The sequence below is a fragment of the Ptychodera flava genome, chromosome 10, assembly GCF_041260155.1.
Source record: "Ptychodera flava strain L36383 chromosome 10, AS_Pfla_20210202, whole genome shotgun sequence".
Lineage (NCBI taxonomy): Eukaryota > Metazoa > Hemichordata > Enteropneusta > Ptychoderidae > Ptychodera > Ptychodera flava.
The window spans coordinates 39,175,266-39,202,534 of NC_091937.1; the positions used below are offsets into that span (position 1 = coordinate 39,175,266).

General features: G+C 37.3%; 2 protein-coding genes and 1 long non-coding RNA gene across 5 annotated transcripts in view; all 3 read left to right on the forward strand.

The window, feature by feature from the left end:
• The first annotated feature begins 262 nt into the window (after positions 1 to 262).
• Positions 263 to 13,325, forward strand: LOC139142739 (pre-mRNA-splicing regulator WTAP-like). Of its 2 annotated transcripts, XM_070712851.1 has the most exons (8): positions 263 to 407; positions 1,232 to 1,321; positions 1,653 to 1,691; positions 3,009 to 3,132; positions 4,919 to 5,046; positions 6,047 to 6,219; positions 7,373 to 7,527; positions 8,014 to 13,325. In XM_070712851.1, exons 3-8 carry the CDS (start codon positions 1,662 to 1,664, stop codon positions 8,808 to 8,810), a joined length of 1,407 nt encoding a protein of 468 aa, XP_070568952.1. In that variant the 5' UTR covers positions 263 to 407; positions 1,232 to 1,321; positions 1,653 to 1,661; the 3' UTR covers positions 8,811 to 13,325. The 2 variants fall into 2 exon arrangements, with proteins under 2 accessions (XP_070568952.1, XP_070568951.1); XM_070712850.1 differs by lacking the exon at positions 1,232 to 1,321.
• Positions 13,326 to 15,514: 2,189 nt separating this feature from the next.
• Positions 15,515 to 27,269, forward strand: part of LOC139142742 (death-associated protein kinase 1-like) — a 31,543-nt gene continuing 19,788 nt past the window's right edge. For both annotated transcript variants that reach the window (XM_070712852.1, XM_070712853.1), the window contains exons 1-4: positions 15,515 to 15,728; positions 20,014 to 20,115; positions 25,941 to 26,042; positions 26,633 to 26,734. In XM_070712852.1, the coding sequence (XP_070568953.1) occupies positions 15,618 to 15,728; positions 20,014 to 20,115; positions 25,941 to 26,042; positions 26,633 to 26,734 (417 nt within the window). In that variant the 5' untranslated portion in view covers positions 15,515 to 15,617. The remainder of the gene's footprint in view (positions 15,729 to 20,013; positions 20,116 to 25,940; positions 26,043 to 26,632; positions 26,735 to 27,269) is intronic.
• Positions 17,730 to 19,096, forward strand: LOC139142743 (uncharacterized). Its single transcript, XR_011554469.1, has 2 exons — positions 17,730 to 18,512; positions 18,908 to 19,096. It is a non-coding gene; the product is annotated as an uncharacterized lncRNA (long non-coding RNA).

Genomic DNA, 27,269 nt, shown 5'->3' on the forward strand with positions numbered 1-27,269 from the left:
AAAAAGAAAATTTAAAGTCGTCTGTTCAAGCGTTAGGCCTTTATTTTAAAATATGTTGCTTTAATGGGCTGTATTGACAGAAGTCTTAGAAGTCCCTGTCCAGTCTGAAATTGTCAATCGAACATACAGAATTCACTTGAGCTTCCCAATCGGGTTGGCAAGAGTTTGGGGCTGTGGCCTTCTCTTTCAATTCACATGGCGGGCGGGTCATCAATGGCACGAGCTAGCTGTCCACTGGAGTTGAGAAACAACAAACAGTACCTATTACATTCTTTGCACATGGCGGCCTCCATTGTGGGTACTCGTCTGCAAGCTAAAATTTGAATATGCCGTCTTTGACTCAAGAGTGAACTGAATCTCAGTAGATTTGTAAAATTGGAATTTTTAAACCGCTATAATTCTGCAAGGTAAGTTGTTTGGCTGTGTCAAATTTTGCGTATTTGCGTTATGATGTCGTGAAGTGGGATGGGTGATTGTGACCTTTCCGCCATCTTTGAGAGGTCCGAGTGACTTCCTGGGGTTTTCTCGATTAGACCAAAGTATGCAGTATTTGTCGATAACATGTTTATTGTAAATACCCGCTTTTCTTGAAAACCGATCCGTGTTACCTTGGTTGTCCGAAATACTATTCGAATCGACGCCCCTGTACATGCAGGTGCTGTCCCACAACTACTTCCTTCAACTGTGTTGGTCAAACAAACGAGAGCGCGCGCATAGTAAACAAACTCATTTTCAAGAGTCGTAAATTGCACGAATCCGTGTTTGATGCGCTCCCTGACACAGAGGAGTCAATCAAGGATCGTTCTATTAACTGTCTTGGAGTAGAATTCGAGGATATTGATCCATATTTTCCGCTCTATTCGGAATAGCGGGACACTTGCACCTGCTCAACCGTTCGGTACGTACTGTGCGTCGGAAATGCAACTGGTACATGGATAGTTTGTAGTAGAGGTGTGTGTGTACAGCGCCGCGTAATATGAATCAGATAGTAAAGGATCGTTACGACACAGTGTAAACTACAATCGGAAGTGAACATGTTTATATTATAAAAGTGATATGATATAATTATATTCCCAGTGATTAATTTTTACGAGTCCGTGCTGACTTGACCTAGTTTGACAGATATTTGACGTATACTGTGTGGTGGCACTATGGAGTGTGTGGGGTATATTGTGTTTTGAAAGATGTCCTAAAGCAAGGTCGTGATTCGTTCCCTACCTCCTTGCTTCAGGTATATATGCGTTTTGAGTGGTAACCTTTCAAATATCATTTTATCAACACTTCTGTAAGTAGGACAGATAAATGACGACATCAGTGAACTGTGAGTAGAATTTAGTTCCTGATAAAATTTGTGTTCTTTTCTGCAGTTCACACTCGTTGCTGGTTCCTCAATAGAGGTCCAGCATGAGAATTAAGACCAAATGTCTTATGCATATATTGTCAACATGATATTGATATTGTATAGTAGAAACAGTTTGAATCATTCTTTGCATCTGAAGATTGTATGTGGTTGACAACCTGCCACTGTTGTTTAATAGAACATCGTACAGCGGTAATGCTGATGCTTTCAAAATTTCAAACTTAGAATTTTGTGATTCTGTTAACAGTCACTGCAGCTTGATATGTCATATTTTTCTGTCATTCTCTATCAGGAAGAGACGATGTCAGAAGGGGAACCAGCACCAAAAAGGGTAAGTACTAACAAATTATTGATTACAAACTATGGATTTTCTGTTTTATTCATTGAACATTGCCATGATTTCTGGAATGATCTACTTCAAGGCTTTTTTTTTCACTGCTAACATCTAGAATTAGTATATGCACAAATTGTTATATTGAATAGTCCACATTAACCCATTACCTGCCAGACAGTAATAACTGTATCACTTCCCCATCAGCCAAGTCAGTAAAAAGCGGTATTGAGCCAAAACATGATGTATTTCACCCACTTGGCTGGTATGTTATAGCATCTTTTGTCCACAAAAAATCAACTTTACAGTATTATGTTTTCAACAGCCTTCAAATGTACAGTATTATGTTAAAATACATCATATGGAATGTGTTGTGTTTCATTAATTTTAACCATCTTGACCTGGTGGTGAAATATGGACTTGGCAGGAAAAGGGTTAACCCATTACCTGCCGGATAGTTTCACTTCCCCATCTGCCAAGTCAGTGAAAAGCGGTATTGAGCCAAAAACATGTGTATTTCCACCCACTTGGCTTGGTATGTTATAGCAGCTTTAGTCTGTAAAAATCAAGTTTACAGTATCTCTGTCTTCAGAGACCTTCAAATCTTCAAGTATTTGTTAAAATGCACCATATGGGAGATGTTTTGCTTTACTATTTTTAACTAACTTGACCTGATGGTGAAATATGAACTTGGCAGGAAAAGGGTTAAAACTAATATGAATATGCATAAATAGTAAATGCAGAATTCTAGTGCACTTCTATGTCTTTGTATGTTAGCTTTTAAAGGAAAAACGTAAGCCACCAAGACTTTGTTTTAGTTCAATAAAAATATACAAAATACCATAATGCAAAGATTTAAGGCATTTCTTTGAAAAGTTAATTTTTTGAATTTGCTCAATGACTTAATGAAAAACTAGTTGAGTTTGTAGAAGTTATCTGTGTCTTAATATTGCAATAATGATCTTTAACAGAAACATTCTTTTCAGCTAACTTTTTGGACATCTCAAAATATCAGTTGTTTCTCCATAAAGATCATATTATTTCTGACATAGGTGTCTTGATTTCTGTATGAATATGATGTTCAGTTTGAGTCACCCATACTTTATAGATGACCGTAGTGCTGTGTAGCAGAATTGGGGAGAAAAGAGGAAGCAATGGCTTCCCTTTTTTCTCATAACTTCTCGCTCTTAACAGCACTTTGCCAATGTGATGGTCTACCCAAAACAATATTTCATGCAGGATTCTTGAATTTTTAACCTGCAATTTACTCTGCCTATGCAGCTTAAATCTATTGATGTGATGTTTTCTGACTCTCAGGTGCGTTTAAGTCAAGATGACCTGAAGCAGATGAGTAAAGATGAGCTACTTGCCCGCTGGAGTAAGCAAGAGTCGTACATTGATACCCTGGAATCCAGGGCATCCCATGATTCACTTGGATCCAGTGAGTATTCCAATTCACTGCTCATTTGACACATTTTCCAGTGCATGGTCCTTGAGAAATTCTAAGTTAGGTGCTTTAAATAAAATTTTTTGTTTGCCGTCCACGTGCTGGTAGGTTTTCAGAGAAAATTAAGAAAACAAGGACAATGTTAACAGTATTGCAAATAAAAATATTATTTTTCCAACAGAAACCAAATAAAAATTAAGCTTATGTTAATACACTTGCAGTGTTCCATCCAGGATGGCATCAACGGGGGCATTTACCCCTTTACCTGCAAATTTAGGGGGGATTTCACCACTTCATGTGTTCTACTTGTATCTCTAAGATGTGACTGGCACCATTTCATGGGGGACTCGTCCCCTTGACAAATTACAAGTGGATGCCAACAAGTCAACGGAGGGGGGAATCCCCCATCCCCCTCTCTAGATGAAACACTGCATTTTTATTTTTGTCTGTGTTTGTTTTTTTCCGTGGCTGGCTGGTAAGTTTTTCAAAAATCCAAGGACGGCAAACAAAGAATTTTCTTAAAATGGCTGTAATGGAATTTCCTATTTTCATATGTACTGTAGTCACCTTAAAGCCCCATGAACTGTATTTTTTTTTGCATTCTGCTTACCAAAAACCCCATCCAATCTATGGCGAGATGTTTTGAATTCCTATGTCTTTGAAAATGTCACTCTTTCAATCCTTGGTGATGGATTTGGTTGATATAGTTCAGGCACTTACAGGTATACTAGTGGCAGTCATGTTTTGCGTTGCAACTCAAATATGATTTAGTGTTGAAAACCTAAGTTGTGCGTTTGTCACCAATGTTTTAAAACATTCTGTGATCACATTTCAGTGACATGTTTACATTCTAAGTTGCATTTGAATTCAGACAATCTCATAAAAAAATGGAGAAAAGATAAAGCTAATAGGGCTTCAACTTGAAGTATTTGTGAAATGCAGATTTTAATGTATAGCAGGAGGGATGCAGATCCTTTTCAGAAAATGTCAAATGCTTGTGTAGATTGTACTGTCATATGATATTAACCCTTTTGAGTGCCAAAGTCAATTTTTGTCACCGTTAGAAAATATACTCCAGTAAAATTTTTTCAGAGTTTTGCCAAAATTTTGATAAAAAAATGTGGCTGATGAAATGTGATGTCCATTTGGTCAAAAATTATGAAAAAATTACAGAAAAATTCATAAAAATTGGTAAAATATTGCACTAAAATTTGGTTGGAAAAATTACTGCACTCAAGGTTTAAAGGTGATAAAGCCACAGGTTGTTTATCAGCTTTACCTTCAGTATTTTTAGCTGGGGTTTGGGAATACAGGCACACTAACATTGTGTGAAAACCATGGTACACTTTTGAGTGTGATTGTATTGATTTACAAAGGGGAGGCCTGGTAACATGACTTTTGAACCATGGTAAAGTTTACCCAGGGACCTCATTTAAGAAAGACACTGATCTTGAAAACAAATTGATTTACTTGAGAAAACACACAAAGGAAGATTGAGGACTTTAGCCATTTAAATAGTCAGTGCCAACAAGTACCAATGATAACAGAAGAAGAAAATGTTCACACATGAGTTATTCTGTTAATATTATATTGCTTTCTACTGCTGGTTTGGTGTTCTGTAATGAGCGACGTATGTAGATGGAAAATATGTTGAAATAATATACAGTGTGTTTTCACAAATGATTAAAACCCTTCCTTTGAGATTTACCTTTCCCAAGGAAGCACTTTGTATTCCTAGTTATGCTGTGTAATACAAAGGCGTCCACTTTCAAATTTTTAGATGAAGAGTTGGCTGGTCTCCGCGAGTCTGAAGAGAAACTGAAGCAGCAACAGCAGGATTCCACCAGAAGAGAGAATGTCCTGGTCATGAGGTTGACAACCAAGGAACAAGAAATGCAGGAATATGCGGTAAGTAACCTCTCTCACACAACACAGTGTTGTTACCTTCTATTTCAGGTGTTTTTTTGTCTCTTTTGGTTACTGCTGTAACCCTACCTTCAAAGGAACTCACATGACAGCAGTACAAATAATAATCTACATATGTACACACATAGATATACAGGTACTCCTTTGTGTGTGTATACCTATTTCTGGTTCTTGCTTCTGTGCATGTTTCAGTGTACAAGGTAAAATAGGATAGTTGTCTGTTTTCCCATCCATACCAGCAAACCTTCAAGAAGCACTATCATCTTCGATATCATGTTTATTGTATTTGTTCTTTAAAGGCATTACTCATGTTATTTCGTTAATCAAAAGCTCCTAGATTTCTCATCTATCAGTCAATTTGTTTGATGCAATGATAACATGTGAGAAAATACGGCTAGTTTTCAATCGGGTTCGAACCCACAACATACGGCATCAGTCGCCTAGCGGAGAGGCCACAGAGAGAACCGCTCGGCTAAATTAGTTTGTCAATGTTATATTGTAGCTTTGTCAATACCAGTGAATTTTGCAATGTCATGATAATGTATCCGATTATCCAGTATTGTTGCCCCCAGATGTTTTCTACATCTACAATTTTACTGGCATCGCCAAAACTATAAAATGTTAGCAATAATGTACCCCATCCCGGCCCACCATGGACTCAAGCAAACTTTGGTATTTCATGATGTGATGTTTGAAAGCACAAAAAACATGCTCACTGATCTTCAAACTTAGTATTGGAGGAAGTAGGGAGCCTCTTTGAAGCAAATGAAAAGCATAGCTTTCTATTTATCTATGGCTATCTGGCCTTTGTAAAAGAAAATCAAAACAAACTGCTCTTTTAAACAGTAAATGCTGTTTAAAAGTCAGCCATCAATAAAGATAACTGATTTAGAAGCTTAATGTTCATTGCATAATATTACCTATGAATTTACCAAAATTCTACAGAAAAAAAATTGATGTGATATTGTCTCTGATACGGCAGACCCAGCTAACGGAGTTGAAGCAGAATTCATCATCAGCCCAGCTGCGTTCAATTCTCCTTGATCCGGCCATCAACATCCTATTTCAAAGGATCAAGAAAGAACTGGAAGAGGGCAAGGATAAGCTGGAACAAGCCCAGAGTGAGATGAGTGCCTGGAAATTCACCCCTGACAGGTAATAAAAAAAAATCAAAGTATTCAGTCGCATCAAGTCTTCTGACACAAATATCAAACAGATTTTTGTCAAAAGGTTATAGACTTTCCAGCTGGAAATAGTCCATCACAAAGTGAAAGCAAGTTTAGCTGCTGGAGAGAGTTCAATATTGATCAAAGAATTTTTTAGGAAACAAAGTGCCAATGAATTTTTAAATGACAAACTTTATTATTAATCAAAAAACACGTTTCCTACTGTAATGTGATGTAATGATATTTATTTATGCAAAGTATATTGAATAAGCTCTGTTTATATATGTAAAACTCCATGATGGCAAATTATCAATGGTGAATCTGTATGGAATCATGTATTCTAAAAATACATATTAATGATGATGGTATACATTTCTACTGTGATTTGTCTAAGTCTATCCACTCCAATTTCATTGACAGTTATGTAAGTCTTTTGAAAGTACAATATGTGATTTGGTATTAATTCTATCACATCTTTAGATTGTCATGTGAAATGTTCATTGAGTTTTGCCATAGCTACTGTCATACTCATCAACATAATTTATGCACGCATCACAAAGGATTAGAACAAATGACCAATCAGCAGTCTTCATATGTTGGTTGTCTTACTCATTCTGCCTCTCTGGCCAAGCAATGCATTCATAAATCGATAGCCATTGAATGGTAACATGAATCGAGCATCCAGAAGTTATTGGTCATGTTGCGTTGTGAACTGGCAAAGAGATGTAATCATGTCATAAACAATTAGGATCACTACTGGTGAACTCTTCTGTGTTCATGATGTTTAGAAATGGTCATATCATCTTCATCTTGTGTTGCAGTAGAGACGTAAATACAAAATAAAAAATACAAAAAAATCCAGGAATAGCTGTCTAGGAATGTTACATGCCTCTTGATGGTAGATAATAAGATTGGATGTGTTGTTGTTCATTTAGTCAGCATCCACAAACTGTGGAAAGATTTAGAAAGCAAGTTCTATTTAAGTTGCAAAAGATCTTCATCTTTGACAGAACTAATGAAATTTACTCACTTTTTGATTTGTCATGAAAAGTAATCAATTCTGTGTACATCTGACATACTGACAAAATGTCTTCCCGTCTGCCGGGACGTCTGTTCTCTCTTCCTTCTCAACCATTGTACAGCCAAACAGGGAAGAAGTTGATGTCCAGGTGCCGGCAGCTGATTCAGGAAAACCAGGAGCTTGGCAGGCAGTTGTCTCAGGGTCGTATTGCCCAGCTGGAAGCAGAGCTAGCCCTGCAGAAAAAGTACAGTGAGGAGTTGAAAAGCAGTCAGGATGGTGAGTGTTTATATGGTTGGCGTTGCAGTGGTGTACTTGCCTGTATGGCAAACTGTTAGGAATGGCTGTGAGATACCAGATTGAAATAGTTTGTATAATTGCAATTTGATTGACTCAAGGTATTCTTCATGAAATAAATGGCTTGTAGGCAAATGTTTAAGCAGTACACAGAGTAGTTTGGCCCACTGTTCTACAGTTTACTTACTGCTAAAAAAAAGGATTATTAGTGGAGTAAACAACCCAAGCCAAAGTATAATATTGACAAATTTCTTCAGTGTGACATTCTGAGAGAATTACACAATTAGTAGTATCACTTTAGTAGTATCACTTTCTGTCTTTGATTGTGTTTCTATGTTTCTTGTAAATTTCTGAGTAATCTAATACACATGACATTGCTTCATAGGTGTCTGCTCTTTGAACTACTTGCATATGTCATCAGATCTATGAAATATTGTAATTTGTACCTATTATGTCACGTTTTTGCAGAATTGAATGACTTTGTAATCCAGCTTGATGAAGAAGTGGAGGGAATGCAGAGCACAATTCACACACTGCAGCAACAGTTGAAGGAGACCAAGCACCAACTAAGCCAGCTGAAAGCTGCCGCTGAGGGCGCTAGCACATGCAGCAACAGTGTAAAATACAACATGGACAACACAGGCAAAGCAAATGCCCCGAACTCCCTGTCAGAACAGAATGTAGAGAGAACTACTGTCAATGTAAACAGTGGGGCAAAAAATTGGTACGAAAATCAACAGACTGCAACAGCAACAACAAAAGACCAGGTGTATCAAACACAATCAACGCTGAATCACACGGGGACGTCTGACAATGACGATGAAGTGGAGGGAATGGACACGAGCTCTCAGGAGAGCGAGGAGACGACTCGCTCCAGCAGGACAAAAAGCGAGGTAACATACCCTGACGATAACGAGGTAAATAGAACTACTGCCAAAGTCTTCAGTGAACTGCAGGAAAACTCTGAGGAAATAAGTGCGTTTCAAAATGAGACGCGCTCAGAACAGACAACAGCCGGGGGGAGCGAGGGCTGTTCTCAGGAGGAGGACGCTTTGCCTACTTATCACAAACATAACAATAAAAGCTCGTCTGAGTATTTTAGTGATGCAGACAGTCCCCGTGAAATAGATATTGTAAGCAAAGATCCGTTTGAAGTGACTTCACCGGTCAAACGAACTGGGGAAGGAATAGACTCCGTTGAGCACTCTGAACAAAATGGCTTATCAAAGCCAACAAAAATTTCAAGTGCAACTGAGAGTGATTAAAGCCATTATCTTTCTTCGGGAAAAAGAAAAAAACCCAAACATTTATGACCTTGTGATAAGAATGCTTCAGTTCTCTAAGCAAACCACACAAACTGAAAATCAGTGTTTATTGCTGAAATGTGTCCCCATTTTGGTGACCTATCCTCATAGATGTAATGTTTTTTTGTTCCATTTTGTTATATACACTAAAATTCTGGGTTTTTTTTAATTGTACTAGACAGGGAAACATTGAAATGGGACAGTTGAAAAATACTCGATTAAAAAAAACTTTTGCTGGTAGAAACAGTTTCCAGAAATTGGCTCATGAAGTTAAATCCTCCTTGTTTCCTGTATTGTAAAACTTTTTACTGAAAATTCAACACTATTTTGCAGAAATTTTACCAAGCATGTTGAAAAGCGATTAGGCCTGCATAGAGATAAGATGTTGTGACTGAGTATGCTGCCAGCTTACTAAACTGAACTGTTGTATCTGAGACAAAATTGCGCTTTCATAGTTCTCTGATTTTTTTTAACCCGTTGATGTTTATACAAGGTTAAACTTCGCTTGCATGTTATCATTGTGGACTTTCTGTATATGTTAATTGAACTATTGCTAAATGTACTCTGAACCCAGTCTGATGGCCTGTGTGTCTTTCCCACCAGAACTATAACAACTAGACCTTGTAGTGGCCGTGTGTTTTGTTTTATGAACAGACTTTATACAGTGTTTGTCTCTGATCACATTTATCAAAGGCCTTGTGATTATGAGAATAAGCCTTCATCAAAACGGGTGCATTTGGTATTCATGGAATGATAGAGTTTAGCAGCTTTACAAAGCCCCTTGGTTCATCTCTGAGATTATCAGCATTTTATTTAGTGACAGTGCTAGACCAACAGAAGTGATACCATCTTTTGTATTGCATTACCATCACGGACAAACATGATTCAATGGCCCTTATACAATCTTAATATTTTCTTCATGGAAAATTTGACATACATTGGGGGGAAAAGGTGAAAACTTACGCTTTTGTGGTCTATCAAGCAGCACAATGGAGTGTGAATCTGAAGTGAGAATATCATTGTATGGGATGTATGGGTGCTGGTACTTATGTGGCTGATGCAAACTGTTGCTGAAATTTTTCTCAAGCAAACTTTCAACCATTCTCTTTCCAAATCAAGAATAAAAAAAAAGGGGGGGGGGGGGGGGTGTCACCGTTCAAAGTTTGGTGCTAGAGAAACAAATTTCCCTATACTTACGGATATTTCAAATTTAAAATGGCTGCCATCCCTACGATACCTGATTTTCACAAAACTAATCTGGTGAAAAGTTTATCTACTCCAAAAGCTTGAAAATGATCCCCCACAAGTGATAGGCCAAAAAAAATATTGTAAATGTTTGAGAGTTGTCATATCTTTCCCCGAGGCCCATTCTACCCTAAAAGGTGTCTGTGATAACGTTAAAGGGGCTTTTGCATGGTCACTGTAAATATCTGTGTATGATTCCACACAACCCTACATCGCCCAAAGACAGTCTGTGTCACAAGGCTGTAGGCCAAGGTAAACAGACTATTTTGGGCAACTCTCTGGCTTGAGGGAAAACAAAAGTATGCTGTGATCCAAATATAGCCAGTCAATATGTGTTTTGTAACACACCTCATCCAATTTTCTAGGCAAAAATCAAGAACTTCCTCAGCTGTCATCAGTTGCCGTGTCTTGGTTGCAAAGGACTCCCTCTCTTTTACACTTTCTAGAATTTGTGCATGTGCAGATGGTGCTTTCAAACTTCCCCAATCAACAGTCTTTCTAAACTGTTAATTGATATTTCTAAACTGTTAATCAATTAACTTTTTCAGAAACTGTTCACCGGTAACTTGCTCTCTGCATGTATCAGCGTCAAAAAGATCTTTACCATGTGACCGTAAATTCAAAAATCACAATAGAGTGTTTGGATGAGGTGTGTTACAATAACACATGACAGCCATGGTTGCATCAATCTGTTAAATCTGCTTGCTTTTTATTGGCTTGCCCAAGTTGATAGTGCTGCAAAAAACATTTGACTTTCCTGAACTGATACAACTCGAAGGGCAAAATTATTCAGAATATTTTGAGATTGAAACAACGAGACGTTGAAGATTGTACATAATATCACTGTTCATCTTGTATACTGTCTGCTACGCTATGTAGGGCTTGATATCTTGTATCATATCATAGCTATGAGTTCTGTTGACGAAAGTTTGGAGTTATACAGCGAAAAACTGAAAGTCTTGGCTTATCATATAAATAAATTCAAAATGCACCAGTCTCTGTTTTTCCCTACTTGTCATGAACCATTGGTTGAAAGAATCTGGTAAAGTAAATTACAAATCTTTGTAAATTTGGTAACAAACATTAGTAAATTCACTCTCAATTGCTCATGTTTTGATTGTAGGATGTCAGCAAATAAATTTGGACCACATTGGTTACTTTGGTGATATTCTTTTCCGTAACTTTCTTTTTATTTTTTTACGTTTAGTAGAGATTTTATATAACTCACTTTCTAATAACATTTATGTGGCAGGGATGTCAGTGTTAACTGATGAAGGCCTCATGAGATGGGCATTTGGTGCTAGCGTAGGTGTTTGATGGAGTAAATTTTGATACTGTGATATCCAGCTTGAGTTAATTTTGATTAATGGTTCTGACACTTGATGGTATATCAGATGTGGAGAATTTTTCCTTCCATTCCTTAAGACATAAATTATGATTTCTTCATTCTTTGAAATTGTTCTTTGGAATTCAGCCTGTGGTTTCATTACTGTTTTAAACACAAATGTAATATGCAGCTTTGGTTAATAGGACAGAGTCCCTACGCTGTCCGCTTCCTGTGACTGTCTGACAAAAGGTAACTTCATAGTAGCGAACATCACATCTTCCATTTGCACGTCATCCTAAAGAAAATGCAAAAACCAGTGTGTTATCCACCTTTCATGATAACACCCTTCGTTAGCTTTGCATTGTTTCAGGTATAGTACCTTAACAAGCTCTTTCTCCTAAACTGGACTGCTAAGTCACCTGCTTTGTTTTAGCTGCCTGTCACGATTATTTTAGATTCCTACTACACACATATAATGACATATCAAAATGGTCAGTGATATTCCTTATGAAATTTATAAGGAGAGCTTTGTCTGCAGAGCATATTGGAATAAAAATCTGAAATCTATACATTTGTCACGTTACTTGAAATGACATTTGATGGCATCTGCGAATTTACCATTCCAGAACTGAACTCTTGGCAATCCTCGGCAACATGTACGTCATTGGTAACACAATATCTATTTCAAGTCTGTGCAGTTTATATCTTTACCTTTAGTACTGTATGTGCTATTTGATTGAACAATATTCAGGTCAGCTAGTCTTCTGTTCTTGTTAATTCTGAAGTTACTGAAATAAATATTTTGTTGTATCAGTATTGGTCTTTTCACTTGTTAGATAATCTATTACACCTGATAGTTGCCTACTGTGTATGTCATTCTCTCTGAAAACAGATGGCATGGGTAGTATGTCTGAAACATAGGCCAAAATAAACCAGATTTAAGTACATACTGTTGTTTTCAGTAGGATGGCTTAATCATATACTGATACGGGGAAATTGCCATAAGAACTTGGATGAAACTGCGCATGATGCACCCACAATGCCACCGGTTGTTTGGGAGGGAAGATTGAACCCTTTGCCACTGTGGTTTCACCCAATATTTATGTTTTCTATGCCAATGTTTGACCTCCACACAAGAAAATGGGAATGAAAGGATGGACAGCAGGGATTTTGTGAATAGAAAGGTGGGGTGAGCGTTTGATCCGTATTTCAAAATTCCAAGGAGAATTTTCTGGGTGAGCTTATCAAGATCAATGCAGAATTTTTCCATTTCATAGTTTTTCCATTGCTGTCAAGACCATGCTTCTCAGTGTCACAATGCTACACTTTTACATTTCAAAACCCTTTGTCCACTTCAAAATACTTCGTCAATCTCACTGTCTTTTCAGTTCACTATTGATAACTCCTATTATTTCCATCAATACTGAAGGCAGTGTAGTCTACGGGTTTTCATTGAGGTGCTGGCCGATATGGCTCAGTCAAAGCCAAAGGCTGGTTTAACCATCATATTACCAGCCAAGAGTTCAAAGGAGTGTCGCACCGATTATTCTTCCTCATTTCAGAGTCATTATCCTGATTACGTCTTTTCAGCTCATATTTGGTATCTTTTTAGGAAGTTATATTTCAATTTCAAATTGATGTGTCTGGGACTTAAGTGACCACTTGATATAGAGAACCATGTGAAGTATACACTGAATGATAATATCTGGTTTTCCACGATCTTACTATCCATTACCTCTCCTCCCATCCAACTTAATGCATAGGCCATCACGACTTGACTGATCTGTAACAAGTGTTTTCTTCAAAACCTGTAAGAGTCGTACTCTGTTACTTACATTGAAGAATGTCATGTAATGTTCAGTATTTTTTTCCATGTGCATCTGCTGTTGCTTCTGAGCTTGTAGGAGAAAATGCCGTCTTGTTTCCACTTACAGTTTCAATGAATCAATAAAATGAAAAAAATGTGAGCCAAAAAACATAGTCTTGTGTAATTTGTATCTTTGTGTTCCTCGTCTATTTACCCTCCCCACCCCCCTGCCTTACTTCGTGCACCACATCACACGGCAAGTACAGTGCCCATCTTGCTGTAGCAGCATCCTGCCAGAGTAAAATAAACATGTTTGTAACCTCAGCTGTAGTAGGACTGAGATCTCACATCTGCTGGTTAGTATGGCTGTAGCCATGGCTGAGCCCATGGCTATTAGAACCTCTAAAATGAATAATGGAATTGCAGTTGAATAAAGTCCCACATATTATCTTACCATGGCTTGTTTTGTTCCTCAAAATTAATGTTTATACATATATACACACACATTTTATTTTGTCTCAATTTGAGCTTTACTTCAAGAATATGCTCATAAAAACTGAAAATTTATATAAAATATAAAAGACAAAACATAAACATCTGTACAAAACATTCTTTCAGAAAAAAAACTAGAGAAAACAGTTAAAAATGTGCCGAGTACATAGGTATATGGATATATAGATGTGCACATACAAAACCATTAATTTTACATACCATATTCTACTAATTCTTGATACATGCATTGTTATAAAAGTGCTACACCAGTCACACACAGGGGTGAATGAAGCCATGCATGCGCATAATATTCCAACTTGCTATGCAAATATCCTCGTTTCTCGACTGGTTAACCATTTGCAAAGTGTTCGTGACGTTTTTTCATCTAATACTAAGACAAACACATGAGATATGGCTGGATTTAACAAGCAGCAAACCACAAGAACTAGTATCACAACTTATTTTTATTTTAAAGTTGGGGATTCCCGCAAGTCAGATGAGCACTGAGGGCGCTACTCGCAGTAAATGCAAATATCTGTTGTCACATGTGTCAGGGACATTTGGACTTGACACAGCTCAAGGGCAGGGGTACTGGACGCAATGGTTATGATAAAACCTTAGTTATGATGGTTCATGACGCACTGACGTTGTGCGTGATGCAACAATTTCGTTTAAATTCCACACGCAATTACAAAAAAAAATGTTTCATAATGATAAAAAAGACTTTGTATAGATATTCTCCTCAGTGCCATTCCAAATGATTGTTATTCATCACATGTAACACCCCTTGGACAAAATGGACCCTTCACTGTTACCCGTTTCATCATTCAGGTACGCGTTACGCCATAGGGGAAAGAAATCAGTCCCCTGGGGTGGGGAGGGAGGGGTTTTTGTGCAACGGTTTACCTTATTTGATTTTATTAATTTTGACTGTGATATTTCAAATAAAGAGTTCAACTCCACACCGTCTGACTGTTTTCTTTATTGCTACAAGTAATTTTATTAATTTTGACTGTGATATTTCAAATAAAGATTTCAACTCCACACCGTCTGACTGCTTTATATATTACCGACAAGTCCTTATCTCCTCTCCAACTTGTGTATACACCACTGTAATTGCTCCGAAAACATTGCCAACTTGCTAATCCGCTGTCCGTATCAGCGGATTAAGTGATTGAGTCAACACCACAGCCGTCACACAGTAGTTAAAAATCCTTATTTTACTACGTGTGTGACGGCTGTGGTGTTGACTCAACCACTTAATCCGCTGATACGGACAGCGGATTAGCAAGTTGGCAATGTTTTCGGAGCAATTACAGTGGTGTATACACAAGTTGGAGAGGAGATAAGGACTTGTCGGTAATATATAAAGCAGTCAGACGGTGTGGAGTTGAACTCTTTATTTGAAATATCACAGTCAAAATTAATAAAATCAAATAAGGTAAACCGTTGCACAAAAACCCTCCTCCCCACCCCAGGGTCCTTTCATCTGTTCCCTGTGGTTACGCTCGTAAACGCGATGCCATCGACCATCATGTGATCATTCTACGAGTTTGGCCGTGACCGTGTCGAGTGAATACAGTTTGACAGGTGCTTGTGACGGACAATCGACACAGATTAGACGGAGATCGATGCGTGCACAATGTATTTCAGATGAAACGTAAACAGAGAGTCTGCGTTGTTATTTTTGACGGCTTGTAACTTGCACACGCGTACGTACGCGACAAGTACTGAGTAGAACTGTCATAATCAACAACACTATTGACTTGTCATTGTATTGTAGTGTAGTATTTTCTGGAAGGAGCTGTTCGGAGCAGAATGGGCTAAGTATAGCGGTGTTTCATCTGAGCGCTAAAAACTCAGAATATTTGCAAATCATAGCTGTGCTGTGGACATCATGCAGAAATATTTGGATTGTCAGTTACTCGCTGCTGTAGAGGGCAATAACCTGACAGCGGTTCAACAGCTGATCGCTCAGGGAGCTAGCCTAACTGCCACGGATAAAAAGGTAAGGTTTTGTTGTGCTGGGCTTTTTGTTCTGTAGTACGGTTGCTGCATGTAGCTGCAGTACTCAGTAGCTTGGGGTTTTGCCTGGGTACAGTATTTGGGGTGGACGGCAAAACCTGGTTTTGCTGTTCGACCCAAATACCCAGACCATAACATTGAGCTATGTACTGTACAAATTTTTGTACGTCCATGCTGTAACCACAAACATTCGACTCAATGCAAGCAAACCCGACCCGTCGATGTTACTGGTTGCATCAGTGACGGTTTGCTTACATTGAGCTGCTTTAGCGCTTGTGTATTTGCCTTGATATGGCCTTACCAATTGGTTGATAGAGGGACTGTGAACGTTATCGACTGCTCACACAGTGCATGCACAAGACCCATCCATGACATGACGAAGAGAGACTACCGGTATGTCTGCAAGGGGCGATGTCGTACCGTATATCCGGTGACCTTTTCTGACACCCACACATGCATTCCTTACTTGTAAATCTTTGCCAATGTCACGACTACAGACTGTCTGTGCACGGTCACTCCACGTGGAGTGACCGTGGTCTATCACTTTCAATGAGAAGCAGGATAATAACAGTGACAATACAATACAATAGTTGTAGTTGTGTTCCAAGAAGATGGGAAGTCCATTGGCATATACGGGCCAGAAAAGAGATGAGGCTAGTTGGCATTCATGAGCTTGTCAAACTTTTGATAAATATTCTACTGAAAAGAAATCATATATGTGAACCAGCGTATTTTTGTGAAGGTAGGAGAGATACAAGAACAGAATACCCTTGTACTGGCAGGACTGTATCACTTCCCCATCTGCCAAATCAGTAAAAAGTGGTATTGAGCCAAAATCATTGGTATTTCCCACCTGGCCTGGTTTGTAGAAGCAGCTTAAAAAAATCACGTTTATTACAGTATTTATATTTTCAGACATTATAATGTTCAAGTTTATAGGAGTAGTTCATGTGAACGTCAGAAATTATTCAATTCAATGAAGACGAGTTAGTTCAGAGAGTTGTGTACAGTTTTGTAAGTGTACCATGCGAATCTTGATAAATGATTGTAGAGTGGTGACAAAACAAATGTGAAATTATTTTGGATTAAAGTGACAATTACAAGCTGTTGCTGTTGATAGTACACGTATATTTTTGTTTGTTCTATTCTGTGGAACTAGGATATATAAATGTTTATATAGTTTTTTTGTAAAGTCCCTTACCGAAAATTATTTCTACTGCAAATTTGCCGTAAGTTTGCTGCAAATATGCAGCAAGCATATAGCTTGCAGGAAGGAGTTGCAGAAGTTTGCAGGTAGATGTGACCCTCCTGCAAACCCTTAAGTCAGTTTGCAGCAAATTTGCGGTAAACGACTAAGTTGCTGCAAATTTGCGGCAAACCAGATTATTGCTGCAAATATGCAGCAACACATGATTGACATATTTCCCACTATTTCATTACCAGGGAGTACACACTACACACTGGGTACTGTTGCTCTTCGTGACCAGTCATGTGTAAGCAACATAAAATGATCTTTTATTTATATTTTATGTTCCTTTATTTCATAACAGACAATCCACTTTTAAATTATAATAACTGGTAATGCTAGATAATGAACAGCTTCAGTTATGCTGGTGAAAGCATTGCATGGATATAGAGTGCATCTATAGTATATACTGTAGTGACATGATGTAATAAAAGTGCCCTTTGACAATCTGGTTGGGTAAATTATGGTTGGATCGAAAACTGAATTTTCAGGGAAACAAATTTTTGAAACAGGGACTTGTCTGTCTTGCAAGTTACACCCTGTATTTTCTGCGAATGATACCAAAATGCAAACAGTTTCGAACGAAATGTGCGTTTGATGATGGTCTGTAAGGACACGTCGTAGACTTTTGTTACTGCAAATCTGTACAGTAATGTTTCCGCTACTACCTCCAAGCAGAGTAGTGGCTGTGCTCCAAGCTATTCATCCCATCAATATAGTACATGTATACAGTACTGCAGCTTACAGTCTGTCCCATCGATGCCGCTGACAAAATCTCGCCTTCTGATAACATGGGTCGAGGTAAAAGGCTTTTGTCCATGTTTTCAGCGTTAGAGTTGTATTGCCGAGCACAAATTTGAGATTTAGGATTACACTCCATCCCGAGTCGCTGTACGAAAATTCAAAGCGCCGCTTCACCAACGTCCAACACGTACTGTGTATCAGCTGCGAGCAGCCGACATGTTTACACTCTCCGGTCACGGTTCATCAAGGTCAGTTCGCGCATTGATATTGATTCTTCGTGCTGAAAGAATTTTTACTCTCTTTTTAGTCTTTCTATGATAAAAATAACCATTTTCATTAAACTAATAAATTAAATGCTATATTAAGTATGAAATATAACGGATTGGTGCAGATGTAGAGTCAATTCCAGCATTTAAAAACGGGACTACATTATCAATCGCGTAATGATTTATAGATCGCACTTCCGTTATCGTCATGAGGCTTGATCGGCGCGAAGTTAGATTTTAGTACCATCGGCCAGTGTCGGCTGCGTACTTGTGAGCAGGGAGTTTTCTAGTGGACAATTTCGTGATCTTTCTATGGAATCGCCAGCCAAATGATATCACATAGTTGCAAAAACGTGTATACAGTACCAGGGACAGGCGGAGTTCTAAATTTGTGAACGCGAGCGGCAGTAAAGATGCCGACTATATTTTCTGAGTACGGTATTTACACACAGCACGGTGAGACCTGCAACCGGACCGGGAATCGTCCAGCGTCTGCGAGCCGTTCAGAAATGTAAGTCAATGTACCGTTCGTCTGTACATCGATCGCTATAATTATGTTCTGTAATCGTTGTATTGCAATCTTTACCTAAAGATAAATTTTCGTTGAGTACTGATTCATACTGAATGCACTTTCGTTTCACAACAGTTACTTACAGTAAGTGCTGAGATTTTTGCAGATTGTCGCCGTCGTGTATGTAAAAAACATACGGCGAGTTGTCCGTTGTCGGACATTTTAATCAGTATTAATTTAATTTTTATAATGAATATTTATGCATTTTCTGCTTCAATTTTTCAACTTGATTTTGTCTCATTTTCAAATAATTATCGATTTCTTTCATGAAATTTACAATGTTTGGTCAAACGGTAAAGACTTACACTCTTCCCTGAACGATTTATATTTTTCAGAATCCATTGCTGGTACACTATAGGGACAAGAAATTCAGAGAACAGAAAGCCAAATCGCAGCCTTTGACAGTAATGTAAATGTTACATGAAACTTCTCAAGTCAAAAGAAAATCTTGACATGATCATGACACTTATGTGGCATGAAATGAACATGGCATATAAAATAAATTGTACCACAATTGAATTTAACCTTTTTTTCTCTGTCATCTTTTGTTTTATAATTACTTTATTTGCGCTGACCATTGTTTCTCGTGAAACTGGTATTTCAGAGTTAAGTTGGATAAATAATATTTATATATTGGCCGACTGTGGACAGCACAAGATGTGTTTTATCCAACTAAACTCTGAAATACCAGTTTCACGAGAAACAATGGTCAGCGCAAATAAAATAATTTGCTGTATGGAGTTTGCGGCAAATTTTCAGTAACATTCAAATTAATTTGCCGCAAGTTTGCTGCAAGGATTGTGCCGCAAATTTGCTGCAAAGAGTTTGCAGCAACGTTGCGGCAGGGAGTTTGCTGCATATTTGCAGCAAGTTCACAAGAAACCTAATTTGCATCTGAAAAATGAACCACCCGCATATTTGCGGCAAATAGTTTGCTGCAAATTACTGCAAAGCTTGCGGCAAATTTGCAGTAACAGTTTGCGGGAGGCCTAAAATTTCGGTAAGGGGTATGTTGAAATACATCATGAACATCAATACATCAATGTGTGATATTGTAAATATACTCTAATCTGGGACTAAAATTCAGTTGTCAACAATAACATCAGACAGTATTACACACGCAGAGGATGCGTCAACATGATCAGTTTAAACATCTCCCTTTGACATGACTTTGGAAGAAGAACAAACTGAGCTACAACAGTGGAAACTACACTAAAAGTTATTTGCTAATTGAGCTTTAATAAGCATTCTGAGAGTCAGCAAAAAAGATTTACACCAAAACAAACCATGACTTGATTTATTGAGGGATAATTTAATAGAGTTGATTTGGTTCTTGAACTTTCAAGTACTTGTGAAAAGCTTTCTCATTCATTGTGGTGGAATACTATGAACTGAAAGTATAAATGTTGTTTAACTTTGGTCACTCTATCCATATCAACAGGGTGAATACAATGCCATTCAACTGGCATCAAAGTGTGGAAGTACAGATGTTGTAGAGTTTCTGGTTGCTCTCAAAGACTGCCCCATCAATACACAGTCCAAAGTGAGTAGATGATGTATGCTTTCCTTTTTGTCTGATGATCTCTAATACCATATACTTCGCTTTCTAACCTACATGTATGAAAAAACCATACAGATTGTTTTCTAACCTATGAAAAAAGTTAACTGTGGAAAACACAAGCTGCTTATTGATAAACCATTGCATATTTTGACCCTTTTTCTGCAGAAAGTAACACTGGCCAAGTCAGTAAAAAGTGGTATTGATCAGCTAAAACCACACATTTTTTCACCAGCTTGGCATGGTCTGTTATAGCAGCTTTAGTCCATAAATGTGTTTATAGAGTATTTCAGGGGCCTTCAAATGTTCAGGTTGTTATGCACCATATGGGGCATGTTATGCTTCACTAGTTTTAACCAACTTGACCTGATGGTGAAATATGAACTTGGGCAGAATAAGATAATATCACTTCCCCATGATCAAGCCATGTCAGTGAAAAACGGTACTGAGCCAAAACAATATGTGTTTTTACCAACTTGGCTTAGACTGTTACAGCAGCTGTAGTCTGTAAAAACCATGTTTACAGTATTTTCAGTGGCCTTACAATGTTCAATGTTTTGTAAATATGCACTGTTGGACATTTTATGCTTCATTAGTTTAATCCACGCTTGACCAGATGAACTTTGCAGAACAATAATTGTAGTCTGAGATCCAAACAAAATCATAGTTTGATTGGGTTTTTGAGTCTTTGACCAGCTGACTATTACATAATGTAGAGTCAGTAGATTTTTGTGTATTTAATGTCCAAACACTACTGTGTAGTACTGTGTAGTACTGTACCTGGTATTGGACAAGACTGAAGACTAGTAGACACAATGAAATTTTGTTTGAATTGTTAGTAACCCAGTGTTAGGGTCAGGTTTAAGGGTTAGAGCCCCCTATTGGAAAATCTCTTTTAATTCACAACCACTGTTTCCGCTAATCTTCAGTCGTCTCCTGTGTCTACATTTTACTTTCACAAAATATCATCCAGTTTTACTCAAACTGGTGCTACCATAAGCTGCATATTGATATACACTTCATGCTAACCAAGTAGTCACAGGAATACAATGGACAAATTTTAACAAAACCACTGTGCCTTTACACCCAGTACAATGTACATGCAGTAGCACACATTTTTGGTCAGTGAATACAGAGGGGTCATTGGCTTGTGTTAGTTCACTGAGTACAGTAGGCACATTGCAATCTTTTATGACCATGGGCTGGTCGGGACACTGACAACGGTTAGACATGGCAACCCAAAATTTTCATTTTTCAAGTGTGTATGGGCGACCGCATGACCATGGGTATGATTGACCATTATCTAATGATTTATTTTAAGTTATTGTTTATATTTTCAGTGTCTGATTCTGACCATGTTAAATATGATTAAAGGCAATCATGCAGTGTATGTAATTTTTAGTCCCCACGGACACCGTCCGGGGGGACTTATAGGTTTGGTCATGTCCGGCGTGCGTGCGTGCGTGCGTCCGTGCGTGCGTGCGTCCGTGCGTGCGTGCGTCCGTCCGTTCACGCAGATATCTCAGAGACGCCTGGAGCGATTTCATTCAAACTTGGTACAAGGATTAATTCATATGTCATACAGATGCACGTTGATTTGTTTTTTGATACCATCCAATATGGCTGCCAGGCGGCCATTTTATTATCATTTTTTTCATGTACAGAGCCATAACTTAGGCATGTTTCAACTGATTTTATTCAAAGTTGGTACAAGGACATTGACCAATGTCATAGATATGCACATCAATTTTTTTTGTGATACGATCCAATATGGCTGCCATGCGGCCATTTTGTTACGGTTTTTCATATACAGAGCCATAACTCAGGCATGTTTCAACAGATTTTATTCAAAGTTGGTACAAGGACATTGACCTATGTCATACACATGCACATTGATTTGTTTTGTGATATGATCCAATATGGCCGCCGTGTGACCATTTTATTACGTTTTTTCATGTCCAGAACCATAACTCAGACATGTATCAAGCGAATTTATTCAAAGTTGGTACAAGGAGATTGACCAATGTCATACATATGCACGTTAATTTGTTTTGTGATACGATCCAATATGGCTGCTGTGCGGCCATTTTGTTATGATTTTTCATGTACAAAGCCATAACTCAGGCATATCTCAACGAATTTTAATCAAATTTGCTACAAGGACATTAACCTATGTCATACATATGCACATTTATTTGTTTTGTGATACGATCCAATATGGCCACCGTGTGGCCATTTTATTATGATTTTTTCATGTCCTGAACTACAACTCAGACATGTATCAAGCGAATTCATTCAAAAGTATTTTTATCACAGACCTAATGAAGAGGACTCTATCCTCTCTGAGGACCTGTAATCAAAGTACCCATTAACAAGTGGGGACTGTGTCATCAACGATGACTTGTAAGATAAAATTCTTTGCTGCACAATTTTAGTCACATACATGTACATGTACTGTAATACTTTCTCAATTGTTATATAGAGTTACAGACACAGATTACTAGTATGTCAGACTTAGTCAGTCTGTGAATAAAAAATGATTTAGTGAATGCCATGTATTAGAGAATTCACAACTTTTCTATCTGACCATGACGTAGTGGAGTGATCTCATGTATCAGGGAGAAACTTCATGCCGATCTCATTCACTCCACACGTGCTCAAATGCACTGAAATATCAGTGCCAAGACAGTGTAGTTTGATCATAAAGTGTTTTCACACAAAAAGTGACAATTGCATTATAACCTACTGAAATGACTTTATTTCACATAATCACAGACTTGAACCAAGTCCCACATTACGTGTAAGGATGACAACGTTACTTACAATTTGGAAATGATATCATGAAAATATTGTGACAAATGACGGGCTTTCGTTATCATAACTCTTTCTGACCAATGCAGTGGCAACTCTTGTTTAATGCAAAATAGAAGTGAGAGAAAAAAAAGGATTTTTAATAGACCTTTTGCTACTTCATTTGCTCCACTTGTTTTAGTAATACATTGTACTGTGTTTATATTCTTAGTTAACCTTTGTTTTTATGTACATCAATTAAAACAGTACATTTCCAATCTTCTTACTTTGCTTTACTGAAGGTCCATTTATAAATGTATACTTTGATTACTTTTCCAAAATTTTGTAAAAATCAACTTTGGGAAATATCTCTAACTTTTTTGTAGATATTTCTTTCAGTTTTGCTGTGTTTGCATGGCATTTTGGTAAACAGTTTCACTTTTTTACTTTAGAATTTTTACGAAAATTGTGCATGATCTCTATCTCACTCACAGCCATGAGATGCATAATGACAAATGAGTGCCATGTAAATGTCTTGGCAACAAAGGAATTCTCTTTGAGTCTTTCAGCATTCTTCATATATGAGATGACTGCTTCAGTTTCACTATTCTAACAGCATTGTTGTTGTAATGTTTTATTACTCAAGTAATGGGCCGCCGCCCATCTGTATTGCTCACAGATTCAGGAAAAGAAAAATGTGTATACAGTCATGTGACAGTCATAAAATAAAAAAAATTAATGTTGTAATTCTATTCTGAATATTTTAAAAAAATGTAAACATGTAACTGTAGTAGTTGAAGGCAAGAATCACAGTGCTGCCATGGCAACTTCATGACAACTATGCTGTGTAACATATTGATCCACAATTGTTTTTGATAATTTTTATCAGTTTATCAGCAGTGTAAAAGTGAAACTTTCAAGACATACTGATAGTCATTTCTCAAAATCTGAGAGAATTGAAAGCACAGCACATTAATTTCAGGAAATCACAGCATGTACTTTTCATACACATGATGCTGGCAATCTTCCGGAACAGATTTCAAGAGTCTTGCTTTCCTGATCTGAGTTGAAGGATTCGGATCAGGTTACAGGATCTGTTCAACTTCATGGACAATTTAAGCTGAAGTAGCTTTAACTGCATTGGGACTTCCCAGTATTTCTTTACTGTTTGTGAAATAGTAGCAACTTTCTTGTTCTGCCCCTGAAGTCAACATGTCGTTACAATTTGCAATGTGTGTACTACCCAGTGTAATTGTTAGCAACTTGGTTTAAGTCTAGATTGGACTTTATTTGTCAACAAATTAATTGCAAAATTGCACATAATATGGTTTGTTGGAAAGGGTAGCACCTTGTATTCTAGAGGAACTAATGTATGTGTCAGAATTAATAAATTGAAAACAAGTTATTTTATTATTGTAAGTTACAGCTTTTGCCTTATATATGATACTCTACCTATTTTGTTTTCAATCAAATAGAAATAATCACTTCCCTATTGCCTATCATGACATTTGTATGCAATGATTTCCAGAGATAAGAATATTTTCATTAATGTTTTACAAAATATATAACCCCTTGCTGTTGTAAGTGACCATACCCCAGTCTGATTTCATCAAAAGTGAAAGTGAGAATCTATCCAGCATATTGGACAATTTGTTTATTCTATGGGATGCTTCTGACAAGCAATACTTTGAGCAACTTTTACCACATTTTGAAATAAACTATTAAACCCAACTTAGTTATTTTTATGAAGTAGTTTTGAAAGTTTTGTTTATCATTATCAAGCCTTTAACAAAAATTAGCGTAATTTGCCAAACTGATTTTGCTGAAGTTTTTATTTACAAGTGTTAACTTTCAAGGGCAAAACTGTAAAATGGTGTAATGTAGCAATGAACAACAAACAAGCCGGCTTAATTCCCTTCAAATTTTATTCAACATGAGAGGTGGAATGTCCAGGTGGTAACTTTGTATACTTTTTACACTGTTTTTGTTTTGTTTTTAATTTCATATTCTTGTTCTACTCACTGAAGCATTTAGCTTGTTAACACAGCCTATAATTCTTTATATACATTGTAGTTATGCACTGTTACTGTTGACAAGTGAATTCTAGTCCGGACCAGAATTCACTTGTCAACAATAACAATGCAGTCTACACATGTACAGGCTTGGTTTACAAGCTGAATACTGTGTATCTCAACATGCTTTGGGGAGTAGAACAAGAAATTGTTCTTGACATTAAAAACAATAATAGTGAAAAAATCATCAACATTACAGTTACTGGTCATTTCAATTCAAAGTCTATTTTACAGAGTTGGCATGATCCTTTTATTACGATGTAACTTATGTTTTATATAAATACAAAATTCTCACAACTTCTTTTTTTCAATTGTTTGATCTGTCAGTTTTCAGTGTTAAGTCAATACTTTTCCGCATTGTGTTGTATGTCCCCAGTTTCCACTTGACCTTGAATAAAAATAACCACAGCAGAAAGCATACCTACATGTACCACAGCTCAGGAAGTGACCCATTTGCTATTTATAATTGCAGCACGTGACTAGTTAATAGCTAGTATAAAAAGGAATCTCCAAGTCACTCTTAAATAATATGTCATAATTTTCCGTGGAATTCTTTGCATTCTAATTTAGTGCCTCTGCTATCTGTTAACATTTTATTTCAATGCCAACTGGTAAAATTTTAACCAGGAGTTTTAACCAGGAGCTATGCGTGAAATTCTTGAAAGTACTTATGTTGTTTGTTCTGTGAACAAACATTTCTTTGCAGAGGAGAAAAAACTCCCTCATCTAACAAACTTTAAACAAAGATTTACAAATACATGGGTATGCTGTCCCTCACAGTCCTAAAACATCATGTTTAGTGGACAGATTTCAAAAGGTGACACTGTGTTTTGTTCCACAGAGGAAAGCCAAGTGACTCAATATTATATTTATGAAAACAGTGTTACTATTTTTTGATAAACTTTTAAGCATTATTTAATTATTGATTGATTGATTGATTTATTCCAGTCTAGTGGTCGGACAGCCCTTCATCTAGCATCACAATACGGCCATTTTTTCGTGGTAGATGCTTTGATCAATGCAAAATGTGACATCAACCTCAGAACAAAGGTGAGTTATGCACCCTTCATCAGATGTATATAACTGTGCAATCCTTTGGCATATATATAAATGATATATGCAATAAGGGTTTGTCAGTTTCACCTTCTTGATGCAACACAAATATATTTCGATTGATAATCTTTCTTCATCAATTTGTTCAGAACTGCTTGGCACAACATCAATATTTTACTTTGATTTTCAGGTATCTGTTTCACTGAATGAAATGATAAGTCTGTAAACCTAGAACGGGACATAAATGAGAAGCAACAACTTTGAAAGAAAAATGAAAGTACTTTCATATAGATTAGGTCATGCTGGGTCATCCTGTCTAAGTCTATGGGTGTTGACAAGGATAAATGCTTATGAGCAATGTTGTACAAACAAATGAATCTATTATTGTATTCATGGCCTTGTGCTGTAAGGAGAAGAGGTTTACCATAAAAGGGATCAAAGACAAATATAAGATTTGAAGTGCACTTCCCTGTACAAGGGAGCGGTCCTGTCTTGTTTCAAAGAAAAGATTTATACAAATTGCGCACAGACTGTATGTAAAATCATTAAATTTTGTTTTCTTTGTTAATTTTACTCTCATATATCAGTTATTTGGCAGGACTGCCCTTCACTGGGCTGCTGTCAGTGGACAGTATAGCATCGTAGAGAGGCTCCTTCAAGCTGGCAGTGATGTCAATGTCCCAGACAAGGTCAGTGGTCATGTGACTGTCATGTGATATGAAACAGTGCACATGATGCTGGGAGGGGAAATTCCAGTATTTAGTGTGACTCATTTCATATTCATGAATATTCATTAAGTTATCAAGGGCACAAGGAATAAACACAGGGCATGTCTCAAAATCTTTTTATGTTCATTGCTAGTTCCACTATTTAACTGCATGATGCATCACTAAAAAAAATCGAAATAATTTTGATGACTTAATCAGCCATATGACTTTTGATAACAAAGGTATATGTTGTATAATTTATGGCACAAAATTAAGGTTTTTTCCCTTCCGAAAATTTTCTTAAAGCCCCAGTATTTGTAACTTTTAACATTTTTTTTCATATTTTTGATTAAAATGACATCCTTTGTATGTGAAAGTAGACCATAATTAATACTGAATCGCATGGTTTGCATGCCCAGCCCGCCTCACGATTAACAGTAAAAGGAGTGAAAAATGACTTCTTGTCCGGACCAGAAGTCAGCTTTGTTGACACACGAAACGAAACGTAATCACACCA

What these genes read in the sequence shown, in the direction of transcription:
- LOC139142739 (XM_070712851.1), top strand. Translation starts at nt 1,662, where the DNA reads ATGTCAGAAGGGGAACCAGCACCAAAAAGG. An exon ending in CCATGATTCACTTGGATCCA is followed by an intron (nt 3,133 to 4,918) that starts GTGAGTATTCCA and finishes TCAAATTTTTAG; the next exon opens with ATGAAGAGTTGGCTGGTCTC. An exon ending in AAGAAATGCAGGAATATGCG is followed by an intron (nt 5,047 to 6,046) that starts GTAAGTAACCTC and finishes CTGATACGGCAG; the next exon opens with ACCCAGCTAACGGAGTTGAA.